The following is a 22,497-nucleotide window of genomic DNA, read 5'->3' on the forward strand; positions in this document are numbered from 1 at the left end:
GACCAGATTAAAGAGTCACAGTGGTATTATTTGGTTAGTTTTCATTGATTTCACATCATGCGTTTATTGTCTCAAAACTGCCGAAGTGCTGAGATACCACGCAGATGTGAGATGTTTCATTGGCCATGATGTTATCAGTTAAACTGCACCTGGCACCTCGAGAAGCAATGTTCATGAAGAAGTGACATTGTGGGACAATCTACCCAATGTTGGAAGAGATGTGCATATTAAGGAATTAAAGGGATTTTTTATTCTATGACACAGGTGAGGCTGATATAGTGCCTGAGGCTGGGAAAATGTTAAGTTTGTGTACAGCACAGATGCATCCGTTATACTACCTGTAGCTGGGTCAGTGGATTTGGAGAGCTCTTGAAGTGAGGCCACTGGATTACTTGTTTGTGGAGCTGTTGAGATTTTTTTGTGAAGTATTGGAGATGTAAGTTAGAATTAACTATAATGGGGTATCACGTACTTTTATTGATGTATTGTAAGGATGTAAGTTCAGAAAGATTCCCAGGCCATGATGTCCTGAAGCCACAACCAAAGCTATGTTGTCATAGATCTCCAACTATTATAAATAAATTTTTCCGAATAGCCAAAGTATAAGAATGTAGCACAAAAGGACAGTGTGCAAACCACAGAGTTCACACAGGCCAGTATTGCTAAGCAATATGGCAGTGCAAAAATCATTCTGTTTGCATAGGTCACTTTGTTCCACCTAGGTTAGATTTGATTATTTGCTGGGTCACAGTGATAAAGTAGCAGTATAATTAAAGGAAAGAGAATTGTACAGGTCTTCATGTATGTGTTTTTTTTATGTTTGTCCTGGATAATGGGTCTATTGTCTATGTACTTTGTACTATAGCTGAATGTAATGTAACTAATAAGCAAATGTGGGACATGTATATTTAATATGCAGAAAATAAAAAGTTTAGGACACCTCCCTGATTCCCATTATCCCCCCATGAGAGGAATGACATAGCTGTAGCTCCTAATAGGACTGAAGGTGAACTAAAGTAACCAGTGTGCAAATGAGAACACATCATCTCAGAGGTGATGAAACGGTGAAGATAGTGCTAGTGAAGACAGACAAGTAGTGTACCACAAGATACTGTTAGAGGAGAAGCAAATACAAATTGTAAAAGTGTAAATTATCTGGTTATTTTATTTCAGTAAAATTTCAACACACAGGGTAGGAGATCATAACAGGAGAAAATTATAGGAGAACTTGGAGCAGAAGTCAGAGCCCAGAACTGCAATGAGGCCACAGCCAGACAACAGATTCTAGTCACTGAACTGCATGATTGTCTGGCATAGTACCAGTCCACAAACACCAAAATCAGGCCATCACTCCTGCATTATCAGCATCCCTCAGCAGCAGCAAGACTTCTGTGACACTGTCCTGGGTGTCAACGCAATGCCCTGGGACAGCCCTCAAGAAGCCATGCTGCCTCGACTGACTTCCATGTCACTGATCATTATGCCAGACCCTAATCATTGTACCGTTCCAGATGATTCACTATGTCCCACAAATGCAACCTTCCCGTGACTTCAGCACCAGGAACCAGCATTCAAACACTGGTCCAACTGAGTACGTCACATTTGACACAGCAGGGCCATACTAGGCACCTGCTGTGTGTCAGCCAGGGATCCTCGCTGGGAATTCTGCCCCTAACGGTCCATGAAGGAGGGATCTGTGCCTATCTGCCCACCTGTGCTCCTCACCATCAGTTCAGACTTTGACTCCAGGCACTGCCAACACTATGCTGCTGGGATGACATCACCTTCTGCATTAGAGGAGACCAGGTTGATGGCCTTGACCGCAGAGCGGCCACATCTCACTGCCTCAGCTCACCTCAGATACTGAAGACACGTGTGCAGCACTCTGTCTCCCAAGTAGTGCATGCTTGACACCTGCCATGCGTCAACGTCTACAGCTGTGAGTCCAGAATATTGCAAGGGAACTCTGGACCATGCCAGAGAATGAAGCACCATCAGATGAGTGTATGAACTGTATGAATTAGTGAAGAACTAATAAACAGTTGTCGTATCTATACCAGGACCTGCCCGTGCTGCTGTCCACAGGCCTCATCTTCGACAGAGAATTCAGCCCACGCCCAGACAGCATACTACCTCTCTCGCCTTTACACCTCCTCAACAGGCATCTGGTTCATGCACCCATCCTGACTGCTGTTCATTGGCTGGAAATTTCAGATCAGTGCCGTGACTGGACATCCATAGGGTGGTGACAAATGGTCTCTTCAGATAAATCACGTTTTATGTTCCATCAGTCAGATGGCCATTGGCATGTAACATGTGAAAGAAACAATTGTCAGAAGAGACCTGGCCAGAGGATAGAGTGCCGTTGTCTGGGGAATGTTTTTGTTGCATTCCCTGGGTGATTTTATCATTCTGGAAGGCACACTGGATCAACACAAGAATGTATCTATCCTTGGGGACCAAATTCACCCCTCCTTGCAATTTGTTTTTTTGTGGCATGATGGTATCTGCTAGCAGGACAATGCAACATGTCACATAGCCTGCAGTGTATGTTTGCAGTTTCAAGAGCACCAGGTTGAGCTTACTGTGGTTCTCTGGCCAACAAACTTCTAGATTGAACCCAAATGAGAATATGTGGACCATCTCAGTTGGGCTGTGTACACCATAGATCCTCAACCAAGAAACAGCACAACTGGCCACAGCAATGGAATTAGCATGGCTCCACATCCCTGTCCGTACCATCCAGAACCTCTGTCTCTCTATTCTTGCTTGTCTCACAGTGATGCACACTGCAAAATGTGTTTTCATGCTTTTGACAGGTGGTCACATTAATATGACTGGACAGTGTACCAACATAAATCATTTATGGAAGAGTGGAAAATTGGTAGAAGCTGACCTGAGGGAAGATCAGTTAGGGTTCAGGACAAATGTATGAACACACAAGGCTGTACTAATACAGTGACGTATCTTAGAAGATTTGAAAGAAGCAAACCTATATTTATATCATTTGTAGAACCTGCATGTACATCCATTCTCCACATGTCATCGCACAGTATTTGGCGGTGGTACCCTGTACCAGTTTCCTGTCCCACTCAAAAATAGAGCGAGGGAAAAAAGACCGTCTAAATGCCTCAGCATTAGCCCTAATTTCTCATATCTTATCTTCATGATCCTTACATGGAACATTTGTTGGTGGCGGTAGAATTGTTCTGCTTCAAGTACTGGTTCTCCAAATTTTCTCAACAGTGTTCCTTGAAAAAATGTGACCTTCCCTCCATGGGTTCCCATTTGACTTCCCAAAGCATCTCCATAATAGTTGCATGTTTTTAAAAGCTGTCAGTAACAAGCTAGTAGCCTAGTGTTTAAATGTCTTCCTTTAATCCAACCTGGTGTGTATCCCAAACACTCAAGCAGTACTCAAGAACAGGTCACACTGGTGTCTTGTATGCTGTCTTCTTTGCAGATGAACCACACTTATCTAAAATACTCCCAATAAAGTGAAGCTGGCCATTTGCCTTCCACACCATAATCCTCACATGCTTGTTCCATTTCACATCACTTTGCAACATTATGCCCAGATATTTAAATGATGTGACTATGTCAAGCATGACACTAATAAAGCTGTATCAATATATTATGGGTTTGTTTTTCCTACTCACCTGCATTAACTTACATTTTTATACATTTAGAGCTAGCTGCCATTCATCAAACACTACAGGAAGATGAGTTGCAGAAAGAACTAGGTATTACTGAGCAAGCAGCAGCAGCTAACGGATACAGGACACAAGATGTTACACGTATGTTTAACAAGATCAAAAACAAATCTGCGGGCATCAGTAGCGATTCTAGGAAAATTAAAGTTAAGAAGAAGTTTGTCACCCTGACATACAAAGGGCGTGTGTCGGAAAGAATTGCTTAATGCTTTCCAAAAAACATCGCAGTGGCATTTCAGAACGAAGGGCAAATGGCACATAGATTAAGGCATAAACCAGCAATGACGAAACAAATGAAATACAATAATTCCGGAGTATATAAGATTAAATGTGCTGAATGTGACAGTTATTATATAGGACAAACAGGGTGAAATTTTGAAATTTGATACAGGGAACATTGCAGTCATAGCAATCGAACAGCATTTGGAACACATGTAAAAGAGAGTAGACATGAAGTGAGTAATATAAATGAACAAATGGAGGTGCTACATAAAGATGCAAAAAGTCTCTATCTCAACGTGCTTGAAGAGATTGAAAAATACGCACATCAAAGAAAAACCCCAGGCCTACTATTTAATGAGCAAAATGATTTTATGCACAGGAATTATGAGATTTTTAAAGACCTGTTTTAGGCTTACTCTTGAATGCAACAGCATGCCCCAGTAAGAAACAGCTACAGCGGAACGGTCCTCAGCGTACTGGCGGCGAGGTGAATTGGGCGCGGCGCAAGACGACTTGCCGTGGCGTTGTATACATTCTGACATGGGGAAATCCACTCCACCACCAATCAAAAACAAAGAAGAGCAAATGCACATTTTCGGAAGAATATCTACATTTTAATTATATTTTATGTTTCTTTATAAAGAAATTTTAATTTAATGTAAAAATTTTTCGTTTCATGGTCCACTCAAAAAGATTATTAATATGTTATTACCTTAAAAATTGTTTTATTAAAAAGAATATTCGCCATTAATATATACGGCGAAATAATAACAGATGCACAATTGTTATAGGTAGAGGGCACTTTTTACTGTTACCAATCAGTTTACTCTTAAATACTGCGATATAATGTTTTAACAGATTGAAATTTACTTTACTTATGACAGTGAACTGTGTGTTCTGTACGGACAAGTTACTCTGTAACTACATCATATGGTATGTTGGCATTTAATACGTTCCAAAATTTCTTTTTGTAAACTAAGATATTTTTATCACTAACTGTATCTCTCTTATTAATTACATTTTTAACATTGTCTAACAGATCTGAAGATGGACAGCTAGCCCGAAACCGGTAATTGAAAATAAAGAATAGCGATCGAAGACTGAAATGCCATATTTTACTCTTGTCTCTGATGAACGCTTGCTGTTGATGACAGCATACTGGGTTCTATTACTTAAGAAGTCTTTGAGACACTAACATATCTGAGAACCTATTCAGCGCGCACATACCTTCATTAACAGTCTACAGTGGTGCAGCATGCCAAATGCTTAGGGTTGGAAAACACTTTTGACAGTGTTGACTGGATACACTCTTCAAAATTATGAAGTTATATGGAGTAAATTACAGGTAACGAGTTGTTAACTTGTACAGAAACCAAACTGAATTTGTAACAGCTGAAAGACATGACAGAAAGGAAGCAACTGAGAATGGAATGAGATTTTAACTCATCCAATTTTTTTTTAATTTGATAGTAGAGAAAAATGTAATAGACACAAAGAAGACTTTTGGAAAAGAAAATTATTGGAGAAGAAATAAAAATTTTGACGTGTATGCTTATGAAACAGTAAGTCTGTTAGAAATGGAAAATGACGCAGAAAAACAGTTGAAAGGAAAAAGTGGTTATAAAATGAACATCAAAAAAAGCAGAACAGTGACAGTCGAAAGGAAAAAGTGGTTATAAAATGAACATCAAAAAAATCAGAACAGTGATACACAAGTGTAGTAAAATTACACTGAGTGATGCCGAGGGAAATAAATCAGTAACTGGAACACTAAAGTAATAGATAAGTTTTGCTATTTGGCCAGAAAAACAACTAACCATAGTCAGAGCAAAGAGGACATGAAATGCAACCTGACAATAGCAAGAAAAGCTTTTCTGAAAAAGAAAAATATATTAACATCTGATACAAACTAAACTATTAGAAAAACTGCTCTAATACTTTTGGAATGCACCCTTATATAGAAGTGAAACACAGATGATAAACAGTACAAACTGGAATACAACAGACAATTTTGAAATACAATACCACAGAGGAATGATAAGGACTATAAAGGTAGATTGGATAAAAAATGAGCATTGAATCAAATTGGGGGGGGGGGGGGGGGGGGGGGGGGGAAGGAAATTACAGCACTTCTTGACTAAAAGGTGTGGTAGTTTTGTAGGACACATCCTGAAGCACCAGGAAATAGTTAATTTGGTAATGACAGAATTTGTGGAGGGTAAAAGTTGTAGGAAGAGACAATAGCTTGACAACAGTAAGCAGATTCAAGTGCATGTAGGTTGCAATAGTTATGCAAAGATAAAGAGACTAGTACAGGAAAGACTTGTGTGAAGAGCTGCACCAAACAAGCTTTCAGGCCAAAGACCACAGGAACACATTGACTGTAACATATGACAGTGTTTTTTTTTACATATATGGTCCCTTAAACACAAACATATCAGTTTCACAACTATTAATTTTTATGCCATTTCAAACACCTGATGTTCTTTATCTATTTACACTTTTCCATACTGTACCTTCCTCAAGGTTCTCTTTCATGATGGGTACTATGTAATGTGATGAACAAATTAAGAAGAAGCATTTTCCATTGAAAATAAAATGTTATTTTAATAATTAATACTGACTGCGGTGTATTTCAGAAATGGTACAATGATGGGCCACCAAAAGTTTTCTGGATGTCAGCACTGTTTTCTACACATCGCTTTCTCACTACGCTGACATGGAATTATTCATGTAAAAATGACATTCCATTCAATAAGTTGTCAATTGATTGTTCACTTACACCACAGTCAGATGTAGATGAATCTCATTCTGATGGCGTCCGCATATCTGGCCTGTTTCTAGAAGGAGCAAAGTGGGACAGTGAGAAGTAAGGATAAAATTACTTTTCTTTCAAGTTTTGTCTTTTATATTTTTTGTGCTTTATATTAATTTATATTTCACACGCAGGTGCCACTATTATTAGCATATATACAGGGCTATTACAAATGATTGAAGCTTGTAATGTGGTCTACTGTTTCTATTTGTTGTTTGCAAAGTCTGCATTTATCTGTTGTGAGATTGGGATCTTTAATAATATGCTTGCTGTAATATCTGGTGTTTATTGTTTGATCCTGTATTGCAATCATGAATCCTTCCATCTCACTGTATATATTGCCTTTTCTTAGCCATGCGTTGGATGCGTCTTGATCGATGTGTGGCTGTGTTAGATGATATGGGTGCTTACCATGTAGTGTTTTCTTTTTCCAGTTTCCTTTCTTTGTATCTCTTGATGTTATGTGATCTAAAGGGTTGTAGAAGTGGTTATGAAATTGCAATGGAGTAGCCGATGTATTTATATGAGTGATTGCTTTGTGTATTTTGCTAGTTTCTGCTCGTTCCGTAAAGAATTTTCTTAAATTGTCTACCTGTCCATAATGTAGTCAATATAATAGAGGGAAACATTCCACGTGGGAAAAATTATATATAAAAACAAAGATGAGGTGACTTACCGAACGAAAGCGCTGGCAGGTCGATAGACACACAAGCAAACACAAACATACACACAAAATTCTAGCTTTTGCAACCAACGGTTGCCTCATCAGGAAAGAGGGAAGGAGAGGGAAAGATGAAAGGATGTGGGTTTTAAGGGAGAGGGTGAGGAGTCATTCCAATCCTGGGAGCGGAAAGACTTACCTTAGTGGGAAAAAAGGACAGGTATACACTCGCACACACACACACATATCCATCCACACATACAGACACGTATGTGTGGATGGATATGTGTGTGTGTGCGAGTGTATACCTGTCCTTTTTTCCCACTAAGGTAAGTCTTTCCGCTCCCGGGATTGGAATGACTCCTTACCCTCTCCCTTAAAACCCACATCCTTTCATCTTTCCCTCTCCTTCTCTCTTTCCTGATGAGGCAACCGTTGGTTGTGAAAGCTAGAATTTTGTGTGTATGTTTGTGTTTGCTTGTGTGTCTATCGACCTGTCAGCACTTTCGTTCGGTAAGTCACCTCATCTTTGTTTTTATATATAATTTGTCCATAATGTAGGTTTTTTATGTCGATAAATCCCCTTCCTCCTTCCTTTCTGCTTAATGTGAATCTTTCTGTTGCTGAATGTATGTGATGTATTCCATATTTGTGGCATTGTGATCGTGTAAGTGTATTGAGTGCTTCTAGGTCTGTGTTCCTCCATTTCACTACTCCAAATGAGTAGGTCAATATTGGTATAGCATAGGTATTTATAGCTTTTGTCTTGTTTCTTGCTGTCAATTCTGTTTTCAGTATTTTCGTTAGTCTTTGTCTATATTTTTCTTTTAGTTCTTCTTTAATATTTGTATTATCTATTCCTATTTTTTGTCTGTATCCTAGATATTTATAGGCATCTGTTTTTTCCATCGCTTCTATGCAGTCGCTGTGGTTATCCAATATGTAATCTTCTTGTTTAGTGTGTTTTCCCTTGACTATGCTATTTTTCTTACATTTGTCTGTTCAAAAGCCATATTTATATCATTGCTGAATATTTCTGTTATCTTTAGTAATTGGTTGAGTTGTTGATTTGTTGCTGCCAGTAGTTTTAAATCATCCATGTATACCGTCCGCCCCAGTAGCTGAGTGGTCAGCGTGACGGATTGCCGTCCTCTGGGCCCGGGTTCGATTCCCGGCTGGGTCGGAGATTTTCTCCGCTCAGGGACTGGGTGTTGTGTTGTGTTCATCATCATTTCATCCCCATCCGGCGTGCAGGTCGCCCAATGTGGCGCCGACTGTAATAAGACCTGCGATATGGCGGCCGGACCTACCCCGCGAGGGGCCTCCCGGCCAATGACGCCAAACGCTCATTTCATTTCATTTCATCCATGTATACCAAATGTGTGATTTTGTGTGGGTATGTTCCAGTAATATTGTATCCATAATTTGTATTATTTAGCATGTTGGATAGTGGGTTCAGAGCAAGGCAGAACCAGAAAGGACTTAATGAGTCTCCTTGGTATATTCCACGCTTAATCTGTATTGGCTGTGATGTGATATTATCTGAATTTGTTTGGATATTAAGTGTGCTTTTCCAATTTTTCATTAATATGTTTAGGAACTGTATTAATTTAGGATTTACTTTGTATATTTTCAATATCTGTAGTAACCATGAGTGGGGTACACTATCAAAAGCTTTTTGGTAATCAATGTATGCATAGTGCAGCGACCTTTGTTTTGTTTTAGCTTGATATGTCACCTCTGTATCTATTATCAGTTGCTCTTTACATCCTCGTGCTCCTTTGCAGCAGCCTTTTTGTTCTTCATTTATAATTTTGTTCTGTGTTGTATGTGTCATTAATTTCTGTGTAATGACTGAAGTTAATATATTGTAGATTGTTGGCAGGCATGTTATGGGGCGATATTTTGCTGGGTTTGCTGTGTCTGCTTGATCTTTAGGTTTCAGATAAGTTATTCCTTGTGTAAGTGTATCAGGGACTGTGTATGGGTCTGCAGTGTAATTGTTAAATAATTTAGTTAGATGTGAATGTGTTGAGGTGAACTTCTTTAGCCAGAAATTTGCTATTTTATCGTTTCCAGGGGCTTTCCAATTATGCGTAGAATTATTTGCTCGGGTGACTTCATGTTGCAAAATTATCACTTCAGGCATTTGTGGTATCATCTTGTATGAGTCTGTTTCTGCTTGTATCCACCGTGCATGTCTGTTATGTTGTACCGGGTTTGACCATATGTTGCTCCAGAAGTATTCCATGTCTGTTATGTTTGGTGGATTGTCTATTTTAATGTGTGTGTTATCTATTGTCTGGTAAAATTTGGTTTGTGTTGAATGTTTGGTTTTGTTCCCTTATATTATCACTTTTTTTGTATCTTCTAAGTCGTTTGGCCAATGCTTGTAATTTCTGCTTCTTTTCATCTAATTGCTCTATTGCTTCTTGTTGTGAGATTTTGCCTAACCTTTTTCATTTTTTGTCTGATATTTCATTTCTTATAAATTGTGGAAAAACTATTCTGTGCAAAGAAATTTTGGAAAAATTTGACAAACTACAAGGGCAGACACACATACCCATAACACTACCAGTGAAGGAAGAGGCAGGAAAGTCTCCACTGTGCCACATAAAAGAAAAAGAAACAACCCCATCACCAACAGAAGCAGACCCACAAACCTCACCATGCCCGATAGAGGAAAAAGAAGCAACATCATCAGCAACAGAAGAGGACCCACTACCCCCACCCCCAAAAGAGGAACAGATAACGCAAACAACAGGAAAAGAAGTAAGGTCATCAGAGACCCGACAGATAAGATATAGGAGGGGAGAAAGAAAAAAGAAACCTATCAGGGATCAGGACTTCCTATATAATGAAGCCGGAAACCGGCCAACCTACAAGAGGCTGTCATCGAAGGAAACTCAGGATTTTCACTGGCCCAAGACCAGCAATGCCACAACATAGCAGACAATATGAGAAGCACACCAGTACTAGAGTGTCAAAACCAGATGTACCCGGAGACGACAAAACCTGGAGAAAATGAAGGGAGAAAAAACATGAAGATAATGTTATGGAATGTAGAAGGATTGAAAAACACAGCATGCATAGCTCCAACAGACTTTCTCGAAGGTTATGACGTAGCAATATTCACAGAAACTTTTCTCACAGATCATTGGCAACACCCTAAATTCTATAGCATAAATATGCTGGCAAAGCAAGGAGAAAGGGGGCGACCCCAAGGGGGAATAAGAGTCCTACTGAAACTGTGGATAACACCAATTATAGCGACAATAGAACTAAATCACTCCATTCTAATAGAAGTAAAACACATCACAATATTAGCAACCTACTTCCAGCCAAGCGAATCGGCCATAGACATAATCAATGAACTGGGCCAACAAATAAGACGGAGTAAGAAAGACATCCCTTTACTTATCACAGGGGATTTAAACTGTCAGTTGAATGTACAGAATCACAAAACAAAATTAGTAATCGAATCACTACAAGAAGAAGGCCTCATCCTGCTAAACGACACAAATGTTCCTACGTACTTCTGCCATAATGGCAAAAGTACTATTGATATCGCCCTCATAAGAGGAAATAAAAAAGGGGACATAAGCCCACTTTGGAATGCACACCACACACCTATAAGAAAACACATCCCGATGAACATAGTCATACAAAGTGATTGGAAGACAAGAGAGAACCAAGAGAAGAGACTGCTCTCAAGGAGACTGGATCCAAGGAAAGTGGAAGAATACCACGACCAGATAGAACAAATTGAGTCCTTAATCGACAACTCAAAAGTAGAAGAGGCAGCACTTGAACTGTAGAAACTCTTAAAGCGAGCAACTACCCCCAGGAAAGTGAGAAGAGCTAAACCATGGTTCGATCAAGAGTGTTATCAGCAAAGAAAAGAAGTACTCCAAGCTTTACACCAACTAAAAACGGACACAGATAATCACTCACTACTACAAACATATGCTGAGAAAAGAAGACCCTACAAAACACTAACAAGGGAGAAGAGAAAGGCACACAGGGAAGAAGACTAGCTGAAGAAGCCAGGAGAGACCCATTCATTGCAATCCGCCCCCGAAAGCAGGCACAGCCACACTGTATAAGCATGGAAGAATGGACGAGACATTTCAAAGACATTCTCAACAAAGATGGTAGAGAAGGAGCACAGGTAGCAAGTCAAGAGCTCACACGGCAAGAGATGGCAGCCTGGTCCCCACTCACTCCAAATAAGGTCCGAAACATCATTGAATCAACAAAAAGGAAGGAAGCAGCCAGACCGGACATGCTTTACAATGAATACCTTAAAGACACAGCCCATCTGCTAGCACCAACCTGGACAAAACTTTATAACAAATGTATTGAAACAGCAAAAATCCCAGGCCAGTGGAGAAAATCAATAGTAAGGGTAATGTACAAAGGGAAGGACGACCCAAAGGACACAAACAAATACAGAGGAATAGCCTTGGAGAACAACCCTTTTAAGGTATTCACAAAACTAATCACAGGAAGAATAAGACACACTATGGAAGACCACCTCCCAGAATCTCAATTCGGGTTCAGGGAAAATGATCCACTATCACAGCAGTGGAGCTGCTTTTAAAAAACACATGGGAAACCATCGATAAGAAGCAAAAATATTATGCTGTATTCATAGACTTCACAAAGGCCTTTGACCTCCTCGACCGATCATTAGTAAAAAGGATGCTCAACGAAACCCTGGGAAGAGACAGCGTCTGGACGAGGATTATAAACTCCATAAATGAATGGAATGAGATAAGGATCTCGGACAACCTCGACCTGTCTGAACCAATAAGGCAAACAAACGGAGTACTCCAAGCAGACCCACTAAGCTCGCTCCTGTTCATTCTGGCAGCAAAGGACGTTATGGAAATCGCTAATGATGAAGATGTCGAAGCATATGCCTACGCGGACGACATCGTGATAGGCTCAAAAAACCTAAAGAAACTACGGGAGACTATAGAAGATGTGGAAAAATGGTGCAGAAAACACAAGTTTGTAATCAACACCGACAAAACGGAAATGATGGTATTCAGACCAGGCGGGCAAATCCCAAAAACGACAAGAATTGCACTACAAGGAAAGCAAATATCTATCACAAAAGATTACAAATATCTAGGGATAACACTCCAGCTGTCCGCAAAGTGCTTCACTAAACACACAACATAGAAAGCGACACAGGCCATCAGAGTGATAAACGAAATAAGTTCCATCAGAACACTAAATCTAGACACAGCTATGGCACTCTTCAAATCAAAAATAATACCGATACTGGCTTATGGGATAGGAATCATATGGATACACCTAAATGAAAAGAACTTAGAAACACTGGAAAGAATAAAAGCGACCTATATCAAAAGAGCATTAGGGGTAGCAAAAACCACAAAATCAAGCTTAGTCTACCGTCTCGCCCGAGAATCTTTCCTCATCGAGGATCTAAGGACAATGTTCTTGCTTCCCAACACATCAGCATCGGAGAACCTACTAAGATCACTACTCAAGAAAAGAGAGGAAGTACCAACGAAATTCTATGGATCCGGGGCCATGATCGAGCGCACTTGGACAGCAGCAAATTTTGAGATGAGACACGTACTTACAAGACTCGCAGTACACGGATTCCACCATGAAATTTTTGCAAATACAACATACCACGAACCGTCAAACCTTTGCAAGTGTACACTATGTGGACAGTCTTGTGAGAGATGCCATATAGAAACATGCAACAAGAGGACCAGATCAATTAGAGACTATGCAATAAATGGTTCAAATGATAATCTGTTATAATACCTGCACTGAATGTAATCTACTAAGAATTATGCAGACACTCAATACATCCTTGTAATTCACTCTCAAATGATTGTAATCTAATGTAAAACTATAATGGCTATTTTGCTGCAATAAATCATTTAATAAATTGTGTTAGCTGTCTGATGTATTTTCTCAGTTTTTCTATTCTGATCTGTAGCCTGTGTTGCCATGCTGGTTTTGTGGGTTTCTTCTGTGTGTTGGTTGGTTCTGATCTCTGCCTAGTGTGTATATTTAGTGTAGTGAGTGCTCCTACATAAACCAGTAGTTGTAACTCTTCCATAGTTGCATTTTCATTTATTTTGTTGTGTATGATTGTGTTGATAGTTGTTATTGTTGTTTCGACTTGTCGGTTATTTGGTAGTCTATGCAAGAATGGTCTAATGTCTGTATTTGTGTCTTTGTATTCTATTTATGTCAGCTGAAATTTTTCTTCTATATCTAACGTGTGTTCTATTTGTGCTTGTTCTGGTGGCTCTCTTAAGATTTCGTTTTCCTCTGATTCTTTAATTGATGCATGTTGTTCTTTGTTTGTTTGCTCTGGGATGTTTGAGTCCATTACTGTATTTTCTTCTTCATCTGATTGCACATTATTTTGTTCCAGTATTTGTTGTACTTGTTGTTTGATGTTTTCTAATTCTGACTGGGGTATCCTGTTATTTTTTATTATTACACGAATCTGATCAGCTAGTTGTTGTTCTGTTAAAAATTTTAATTCTGGGTATCTGGTAATAAATGTTGTGTATGTTTGTGATCTGTATCCAGTTGTGTTGGTTCCTAAGTTTGTTGCTTGGTAATAACAGAACACGAGGTGTCGGTTTACTTCATCTGACCTTTGTCTTTGTTTTCCTTCTAGAGTGGTTGCAGGAAGCACATCCTGCAAAACATATCGATTTGGATTTAAATCATTTGCCGTGTGGCTAGCAGTGTCGTTACCATTGTGGACGGGCATAGGGTTCAAGCATCATCCCCGACCATGACAGTGCTTGTCCGAGGCTTCATTAGTTCTGTCCTGAACCAACTAATCACACTAATAGAGGGGTTAGCCCTACTAGTGGTTTGTTCTTTTCGTCGCCTTTTATGACTGGCAGAACATACCAGAGGCCTATTCTTTTCCCGGGCCTACACGGGGTTTATTATTATTATTATTATTATTATTATTAACTTTATTGGTCACATCAGACCACTTGAATCATTCCATGTTCACTTTCTCTTTGAAGATTGGACTACTTGCTTCTTGCGCTCAGCCCAGTACTGATTCAGTTGTTCCGAACGCAATTTTCTTAACTCGTCTACAATCTCTACCAGTCTTCTGTGCCTCATTTCAGCTGAAAATTTATGACTCACAAGGAGAGTATTAATTTTATTTTTGTTCTCTATATCAGTAATTCTAAGTCCGACTGCTTCAAGATCTTGCTGAATTTCTTTGACTCACTGTCCTCCTGTCTTCTTTCCAAGACTTCTCATCATTAGTTGTTTTAAAATCCTATTGTCAGGCAGTTGTAAGACATGAAAGAAATATGAGATTCTTTTCTTCTTCATTGTTCTGGTGGTTGGTTCAATCTCACAATAGACAGTTTCATTAGCGAGGATTCTCCAGACTCCATCAATCTGGTATTATTTATTGATGCATGTTCTGATAATTCTTCATTCAGTTTTGAGGAGCTGATTGGTTCTTCTTTCATTTTTAATTTGGAACAGAGTTTCACAAGAATAAGTTGCTTCCGGGAGAGTTACAGTTTTGTAATGTTGGATCTTAGTGTCTATTGACAGCCATTTCTTATTATATGTTGACCAGGTTAGAAATTGTGCTTTTTTCGTTTTGATGGTTCTATTTATCCATGTTGCTTTCTCACCCAAGTTGTGCAAAATAAATTCTCCAAGGTATTTAAATTGTTGAACTATGTTAACTACTTGATCATTTATGAAGATTTTATCTATGCAAAGAGGTTTCATGTGCATGATTTCAGTTTTTTCAAATATTTGTAATCCTATTTTTGAAGCAATTTTTCTGGAAACTTGTGATCTGAGCATGAACTTCTTCCATGTTAAGAATATTGAACATATTTCTTTCTTTCTATAGTTTGATATTTTCGAAATTTTTGTTCATAAGATACATTTATTATTGTTGTTGTTATTGAATGTTTCAATAATCAATAACAACAACAGTAATACATTTATTATAATAATACATTTATTATTGTTAGTGTTATTGAATGTTTCAAAAGTCTGTAGTACAAGATATTTATTGATTTGAAGAATATAACATGACCCCCCTCCCCTTCAGAGGTTCGAGTCCTCCCTTGGGCATGGGTGTATGTGTTGCCTTCAGCATAAGTTAGTTTAAGCTAGATTAAGTAGTAGTGTGTAAGCCTAGGGACTGATGACCTCAGCAGTTTGGTCCCATAGTACCTTACCACCAAAAATATAACATGAAAGGTGGAACAATAATTACTTTTAGAAAAAGCTATTAACTCTTTGACTTTTGAATTGTATCATGTTTGCGAAAATGCTTTTATTGCTTACTATGTCCTACATAATATGATTAAATGAAATGAATTCAATGCTTATACAACCCTCAAAGTGTTAATCCTTACTTCCATATAAGCCTGTAACATTTTAGCTGCTGAGTGTCAGGCATATCTTATAGCTTCTGAGACACTTGAAGACTTGCAATATTGGTGTCATTTAAATTCTGTACCACAGAGAAACTTTATGTCTTTACATGTAGAATGTAGCAGGCTTTTAGTGAGACTGGATGTGATTATGACATGCAAACATATCCACTGGTAACAGTAACACTCAGGAGGGCAGGCGACATTGTTGCTTCTACAAATATTATAAAATTCCCACTGCACTGAGCTAGAAATTGTTTATTTTCTTTCTGCATTGAGTTAATATGTTTGATACTCCTTCACAATGAACTGGCTGGACAGATCTGGATGATCTTTGGGATGGTGGTAGCCTATACCCTGAATTAACACAGAGCCTACCTTTTAATTAAAAGAAAAAGCACTCTTCCTGTAGAACAGTCAATGTGACAACTGTTCCCATAGGCTGGATAATATGACTATTGACTATTGATACCACAAATTTGTATCAACCCAACAAACTTGCCTTTCCAGTTCAAATGTTCGCAGTTCCCTTTGAAAGTGGCCAACTGGATTGCTATAAATAAGAATCAAGCACAAACATTAAAAGTGGCATGCATTCATATGATGATATCATGTTTTTCACTCAGACAGTTCTACATTGACAGCTTGCATGTAGCATCAGCCAGAAATTTCTCCATAAATGCAGACAACAAGAAGTCTTGGAACATTGTCTACAGGGAGTGGATTTCTGGTTCACCATACACCAAGACAATTCTAATCCTTTCCAGTCTAGACATGTCACAGAAAGTCATGAAATTATGTACTCCCTTTCCTGGCACATTATGTAGTACTCTATTGTGTAAAGATTTTTTTCCTGAAGTGAGTTGTGAGGAACATGTCTTCTGTCAGCTTCTCCCATCGTCTCAAAATTGGTGACTTCCACACATACAATACACTATCCTCCCACCCCACACCCCCAACATATATCACAGTTTGCAGTGTCTTGTAGTTCGATATAAAAGATAACTTTTTTTGTGGCACATATGCATGGATAGTGAGTTGTAGGAGTAACATATTTTACCATATCTTGTTGCTTATTAGACAGTGACACTGTAGCACAATTTCATTACAATACACCCCCAAGAGTTTTGCTTGCATTACATGTCAATAAACTTCTAACAGCAGCATAATGAAACTCTCAAATGTTCTGTTTCGACTAAACAATGCAGGGTTTTTGTGAAGATGCACTCTCCAAATTTAAAACCTTCTTTTCAGATGGGAGTGTTTTGAAACCAATAAATCTTCTCTGTTAATGCTAAATTATACAAAGAGTAAAGTATATATACTTTTAAATTGTAAAGAAAATGAGAATTTCTCAAAAATATAATTCTTTTATGGCATTTCATTGGTGTAGCAAAACTTAAGTCAGTTACAGATAAATTCATATTTTATCACCTGTTTCTGGTGGACACATGAAAATTGTTGCTTCATTGCCAAGCAGACAGGAGAGCCCATCATTGGGTGACATTAATCACTTTATGGTCTGTTTTGTTGCATATCTCATAAAACACAGTAGTTGTTACACCATCAGAGTCCTGTTCAGTGTTTCATGTCCTAGACTCCATCACTTACACATTCTGATGCATATCAGACATTTCACTACTCAGACCATCACTACAAAAGATACTGTCAAATTGTTTTTCACATAAGTAATCATTCAGAATTTCATGTTAATTTATAATTGGTGTTGGAGAAGAGTATTTACAGATGACTAAGCATGTACAGCATTTTAAACAGAGGATGGGATTATTGATAGTTGGGAGCTCCAACATCGGGTGCGTTATGGGACCTCTTAGGGACATGGCTACCAAGAAGGGAAAGAAAACCAATGTGCACTCTGTGTGCATACCGGGTGGAGTCATTCCAGATGTGGAACGGGTCCTCCCGGATGCCATGAAGAGCACAGGGTGCAGCCAACTGCAGGTGGTTGCTCACCTTGGTACCAATGATGTGTGTCACTTTGGATCAGAAGAGATTCTCTCTGGTTTCGAGCGGCTAACAGAAATGGTAAAGGCAGCCAGTCTTGCTTGCAAGATGAAAGCAGAGCTGACCATTTGCAGCATAGTTGACAGGACTGATTGTGGACCTCCAGTACAGAGCCGAGTGGAGGGTCTGAATCAGAGGCTCAGACAGTTCTGCGACCGTGTAGGCTGCAGATTCCTCGACTTGCGCCAAAGAGTGGCTGGGTTTTGGGTTCCACTGAATTGGTCAGGTGTCCACTATATCCAGGAGATAGGCTACATGGGTAGCAGTAGCTGTGAAGTGTGGACTGGGTAGTTTTTTAGGTTATAGGGTCTCGGGAAAACACAAGAAGGGCTACAGTCACAAAGGATGCAGGCCGAACACAAGAAGAACGTAGGTACAGGAACTATCAGTATAACTGTTGTAAATTGTCGTAGCTGTATTGGGAAAGTACCAGAGCTAAAAGCGCTAATAGAACGTACTGATGCTCAAATCATTATAGGCTCTGAAAGCTGGCTAAAGCCAGAGATAAGCAAAGAACCTAAGAGTGTTCCAAAAGGATGGCTAAACATGGTTCGTAGTGGCATGTTTGTTGCTGTTAGAAGTAGTGTCATGAGATTGAGGTGGATAGTTCCTGTGCGTTAGTATGGGCAGAGGTCATTGCTGGCAACAAGAATAAAATAATAACTGGATCCTTTTACCAACCTCCCAATTCAAATGATACAGTAGCAAAGAAAACTTGAGTTTGATTTCAAACACATACCTGATTCATACAATTACAGTAGGTGGTGACTTTAATTTACTCTCGATATGTTGGTCAAAATACACGATTAATTCTGGAGGTACACATAAAACATCATCCAACATTGTGCTAAATGCATTCTATGAAAATTATTTCTAGCAGTTAGTTCATGACCCCACGTGAATTGCAAACAGTTGTAAAAACACACTTGACCTCTAAGCAACAAATAATCCTGAGTTAATAATGAGCAACAAAATGGATACAGGGATTAGTGAACACTGGGTTGTCGTAGCGAGATTGAATAGTGTAATCCACAAATCCTCCAAACTAAACAAAAAAATATACATACCTATTCAAAAAAGCAGCTAAAAATTCCCTTGACACCTTCCTGAGAAACAATCTGCACTTCTTCCAAGTTAATATTATAAGTGTAGACAAGAAGTGGCTTAAATTCAAAGAAACAGTATCAGCAGCAATTGAGAGATTTATACCAAATAAGTTAACAAACGACAGAGCTGATCCTCTGAGGTACCCAAAATGGGTCAAAACACTGTTGCAGAAACAACGAAAAAAACATGCCAAATTTAAACAGATGCAAAATCCCCAAGATTGGCAGTCTTTTACAGAAGCTCGAAATTTAGCTCAAACTTCAATGCGAGATGCTTATAACAGTTTCCACAACAAAACTTTGGCTCAAAACCTGGCAGAAAATCCAAAGAGATTATGTCATATGTAGAGTATGTTAGCGGCAAGAAACAATCAATGCCTTATGTGCGTCATAGCAATGGAGTGACTATCGAAGATAGTGCTGCCAAAGCAGAGTTACTAAACACAGCCTTCCAAAATTACCTTGAAGACAAAGGTTTATTGACACATAGTCAACGTGGGTTTAGCACAAAATATGGGAGAGAGTGTCACTGAAATTATACAGGATTTGGGATGGACATCATTAAAAGAAAGGTGTTTTGTGTTGCGACAGAATCTTCTCACGAAATTCCAATTACCAACTTTCTCTTCTGAATGCAAAAATATTTTGTTGACACCAACCTACATAGGGAGGAACGATCACCACATTAAAATAAGAGAAATCAGAGCTCACATGGAAAGAAATAGGTGTTTGTTCTTTCCACTCGCTATACAAGATTAGAATAACAGAGAACTGTGAAGGTGGTTTGATGAACCCTCTGCCAGGCACTTAAACGTGATTTGCAGAGTAGTCATGTAGATGTCGATGAAAAAGTTAATATATCAAAGGTTCAAAACACGTATGTTGTACACAAATTATATCATGAATTCAAGTGCAAAAAATATTCGCAATTTACGAAAATTACTGCTTCTATAAAAACATAAAAGACAATGTGTGTCATACAAAGTTATGCATAATTCTCCATTCCCCATATAGACCATGCACACAGGTGTTAACACCCGCTCATCTCCCTGTTCCCAACATCACAACTCTTTGTGTTGGCAGATGCAGCTTCACTAACTTTGTAAATTATTGCTTCATAAGTGTTTCTTATTTAAATAGTGTTGTAAACATAAATACTATTCACTTTAGCTTAACTGTCCAGTAAAAACTTATGGATAATATAACTGTTGGGTAATTACATGTGAAATCAACCAGTGGTCATTGCCCTTATGTCACAGATTTTTCTGAAAATTTGGTGTAAGAATGTACATAATGAGTTAGGGATAAAATATTTTTTCTGGAATTTTTTGACCAAAATTGTAATTAGGAGGCCATTTTGAAATGTGGGCCCCTTCTGCGAACTGGCATTGAGAAACGAAGTGCCTTGTAAGTTTGTAACCACTGTAACCTTTATATTTATGAATCAATTTTATTCAATTTGGTGTCATTGGAAAGTAAAAGTATAGAGCTATAATATAAAAAATATTAAAGTGCTGTGTCTAAGCAACAAATGTTTGAAAATTTGTGATTAACGTATTTTCTTTTGCAAATTTCAGGATTTTTTTTTTTTTCAGCAGAATCACAAGTTTCACCATCTGCATTTTTGTTTCAAATAATTCCTACTGCCGTACTTTTCAACATAAAGAAATAAGAAGGGCGTTTGTCCTCTATCATTAGATCTTATACTTTTTCAGTAATGCTGTAATAATTAATTGCTTCAGATAGCTAATCAACAATACATGAAACAACAATGAAAAATTCAGTCTAGCAGCAACACTCACATGCAACAAAGGCTGTGTGTGTTATGTTTTTGTGTGTCTGTGCACTTTATATATCTGAAGGACTTTTCTTGTCTTGATTTTGTGCTTCTTACATAAGCAGTCATTCTGCCTGGTAAGTTATTTGATAGTACAGTCAAACCCCTCAATATGATAATGTTCTGGAAATAGAGCCCCTCAATATGAGATAGTGAAAAGGAACGATTGAAATTAAAAAGAGAAAGAATTCATCCAACTATTCATAGTTGAGCACTAACGTATAACCAGGGAGACTTAATTTAACTTCCATAAGCACAACAGGTTGCATTTTTTCAACATATTACAGTGCCCTCTGAGGTGTATAGTTTTTATGAAGCGACGATAGACCACCCAATCATATTATAACCTAAAAACGGTTGTTGCAGTGTATGCTTTGTTTAATTATGGCTTGTTGTCAGATGTTTTAGTGAATTTTTTTTGTCAAATATTATACTGAGTGGAAAAAGATCACGTATTTTATTTAGCATTGTTTTTTTCACGTATTTTTTATATCAATTATCAATATTAATAATAATATATTCAATATAACAGAGGGAAACATTCCACGTGGGAAAAAATATATATAAAAACAAAGATGAGGTGACTTACCGAACGAAAGCGCTGGCAGGTCGATAGACACACAAACAAACACAAACATGCACACAAAATTCTAGCTTTCGCAACCAACGGTTGCCTCATCAGGAAAGAGGGAAGGAGAGGGAAAGACGAAAGGATGTGGGTTTTAAGGGAGAGGGTAAGGAGTCATTCCAATCCCAGGAGCGGGATTGGAAAGACTCCTTACCCTCTCCCTTAAAACCCACATCCTTTCGTCTTTCCCTCTCCTTCCCTCTTTCCTGATGAGGCAACCATTGGTTGCGAAAGCTAGAATTTTGTGTGTATGTTTGTGTTTGTTTGTGTGTCTATCGACCTGCCAGCGCTTTCGTTCAGTAAGTCACCTCATCTTTGTTTTTATATATAATAATATATTCATATAAATATTATTATTATTATTGTTTCATACAAAATTATATTATGATCGATGATAGTTCATTTAAAAATACATTAAATTAAAATTTACTCATATTTATAACTCCATTTTGAAGGTTTTTTTATAATCAGTTATTACTCTAAATGATTATTTAATCACTATATGATATCATCAATTTAATTATAAATTTAAAAAATCGAGATTTATATATTAATTTATTCATTAAACATAATTTATATACTTGAAATATGTATTACCTTCAAACCAAATAATTATTAATTATTTTTGTCACCGATTTTGTTATTGAGACTTGAAAGTTAATTTTTAGGTATTTCGTTTTAAAGGCTGTTAAGACATTATCAATACTACATTTTTAAGGTTATAAGTATTTTACATATTTTCACGGAATTGAAACAAAAAATATTTTCTTTATTTATGTAAAATTTATTACTTATACATGATAATTCAAATAAAAAAAATAAAAGAAATTATAATAAACATAATTCAATTCCACAATCAAAGCATTTATGTATTATGAATCTTACTATGCTTCTATAGTAGCTTCTGATTGACTGTCATAAAATATGTCACACTATCAAGGTGAGGGGTTCTAGAATATCATATTGAGGGTTTTACATATCGAGGGGTTCCATATTGTGGGGTCTGACTGTAATACAAAGTTGTTGCATAATGTGAATATTAGAGATCA

General features: G+C 37.9%; 1 protein-coding gene across 1 annotated transcript in view; it reads left to right on the plus strand.

Moving 5' to 3' along the window:
* LOC126482097 (dynein axonemal heavy chain 7-like) overlaps positions 1-22,497 on the plus strand; it is a 482,833-nt gene that overhangs the window by 443,892 nt on the left and 16,444 nt on the right. The window contains exon 24 of the mRNA XM_050106073.1: positions 6,575-6,804. Within this exon, the coding sequence (XP_049962030.1) occupies positions 6,575-6,804 (230 nt within the window). The remainder of the gene's footprint in view (positions 1-6,574; positions 6,805-22,497) is intronic.

This window comes from Schistocerca serialis, chromosome 5 (assembly GCF_023864345.2).
Source record: "Schistocerca serialis cubense isolate TAMUIC-IGC-003099 chromosome 5, iqSchSeri2.2, whole genome shotgun sequence".
NCBI classification, from domain to species: domain Eukaryota; kingdom Metazoa; phylum Arthropoda; class Insecta; order Orthoptera; family Acrididae; genus Schistocerca; species Schistocerca serialis.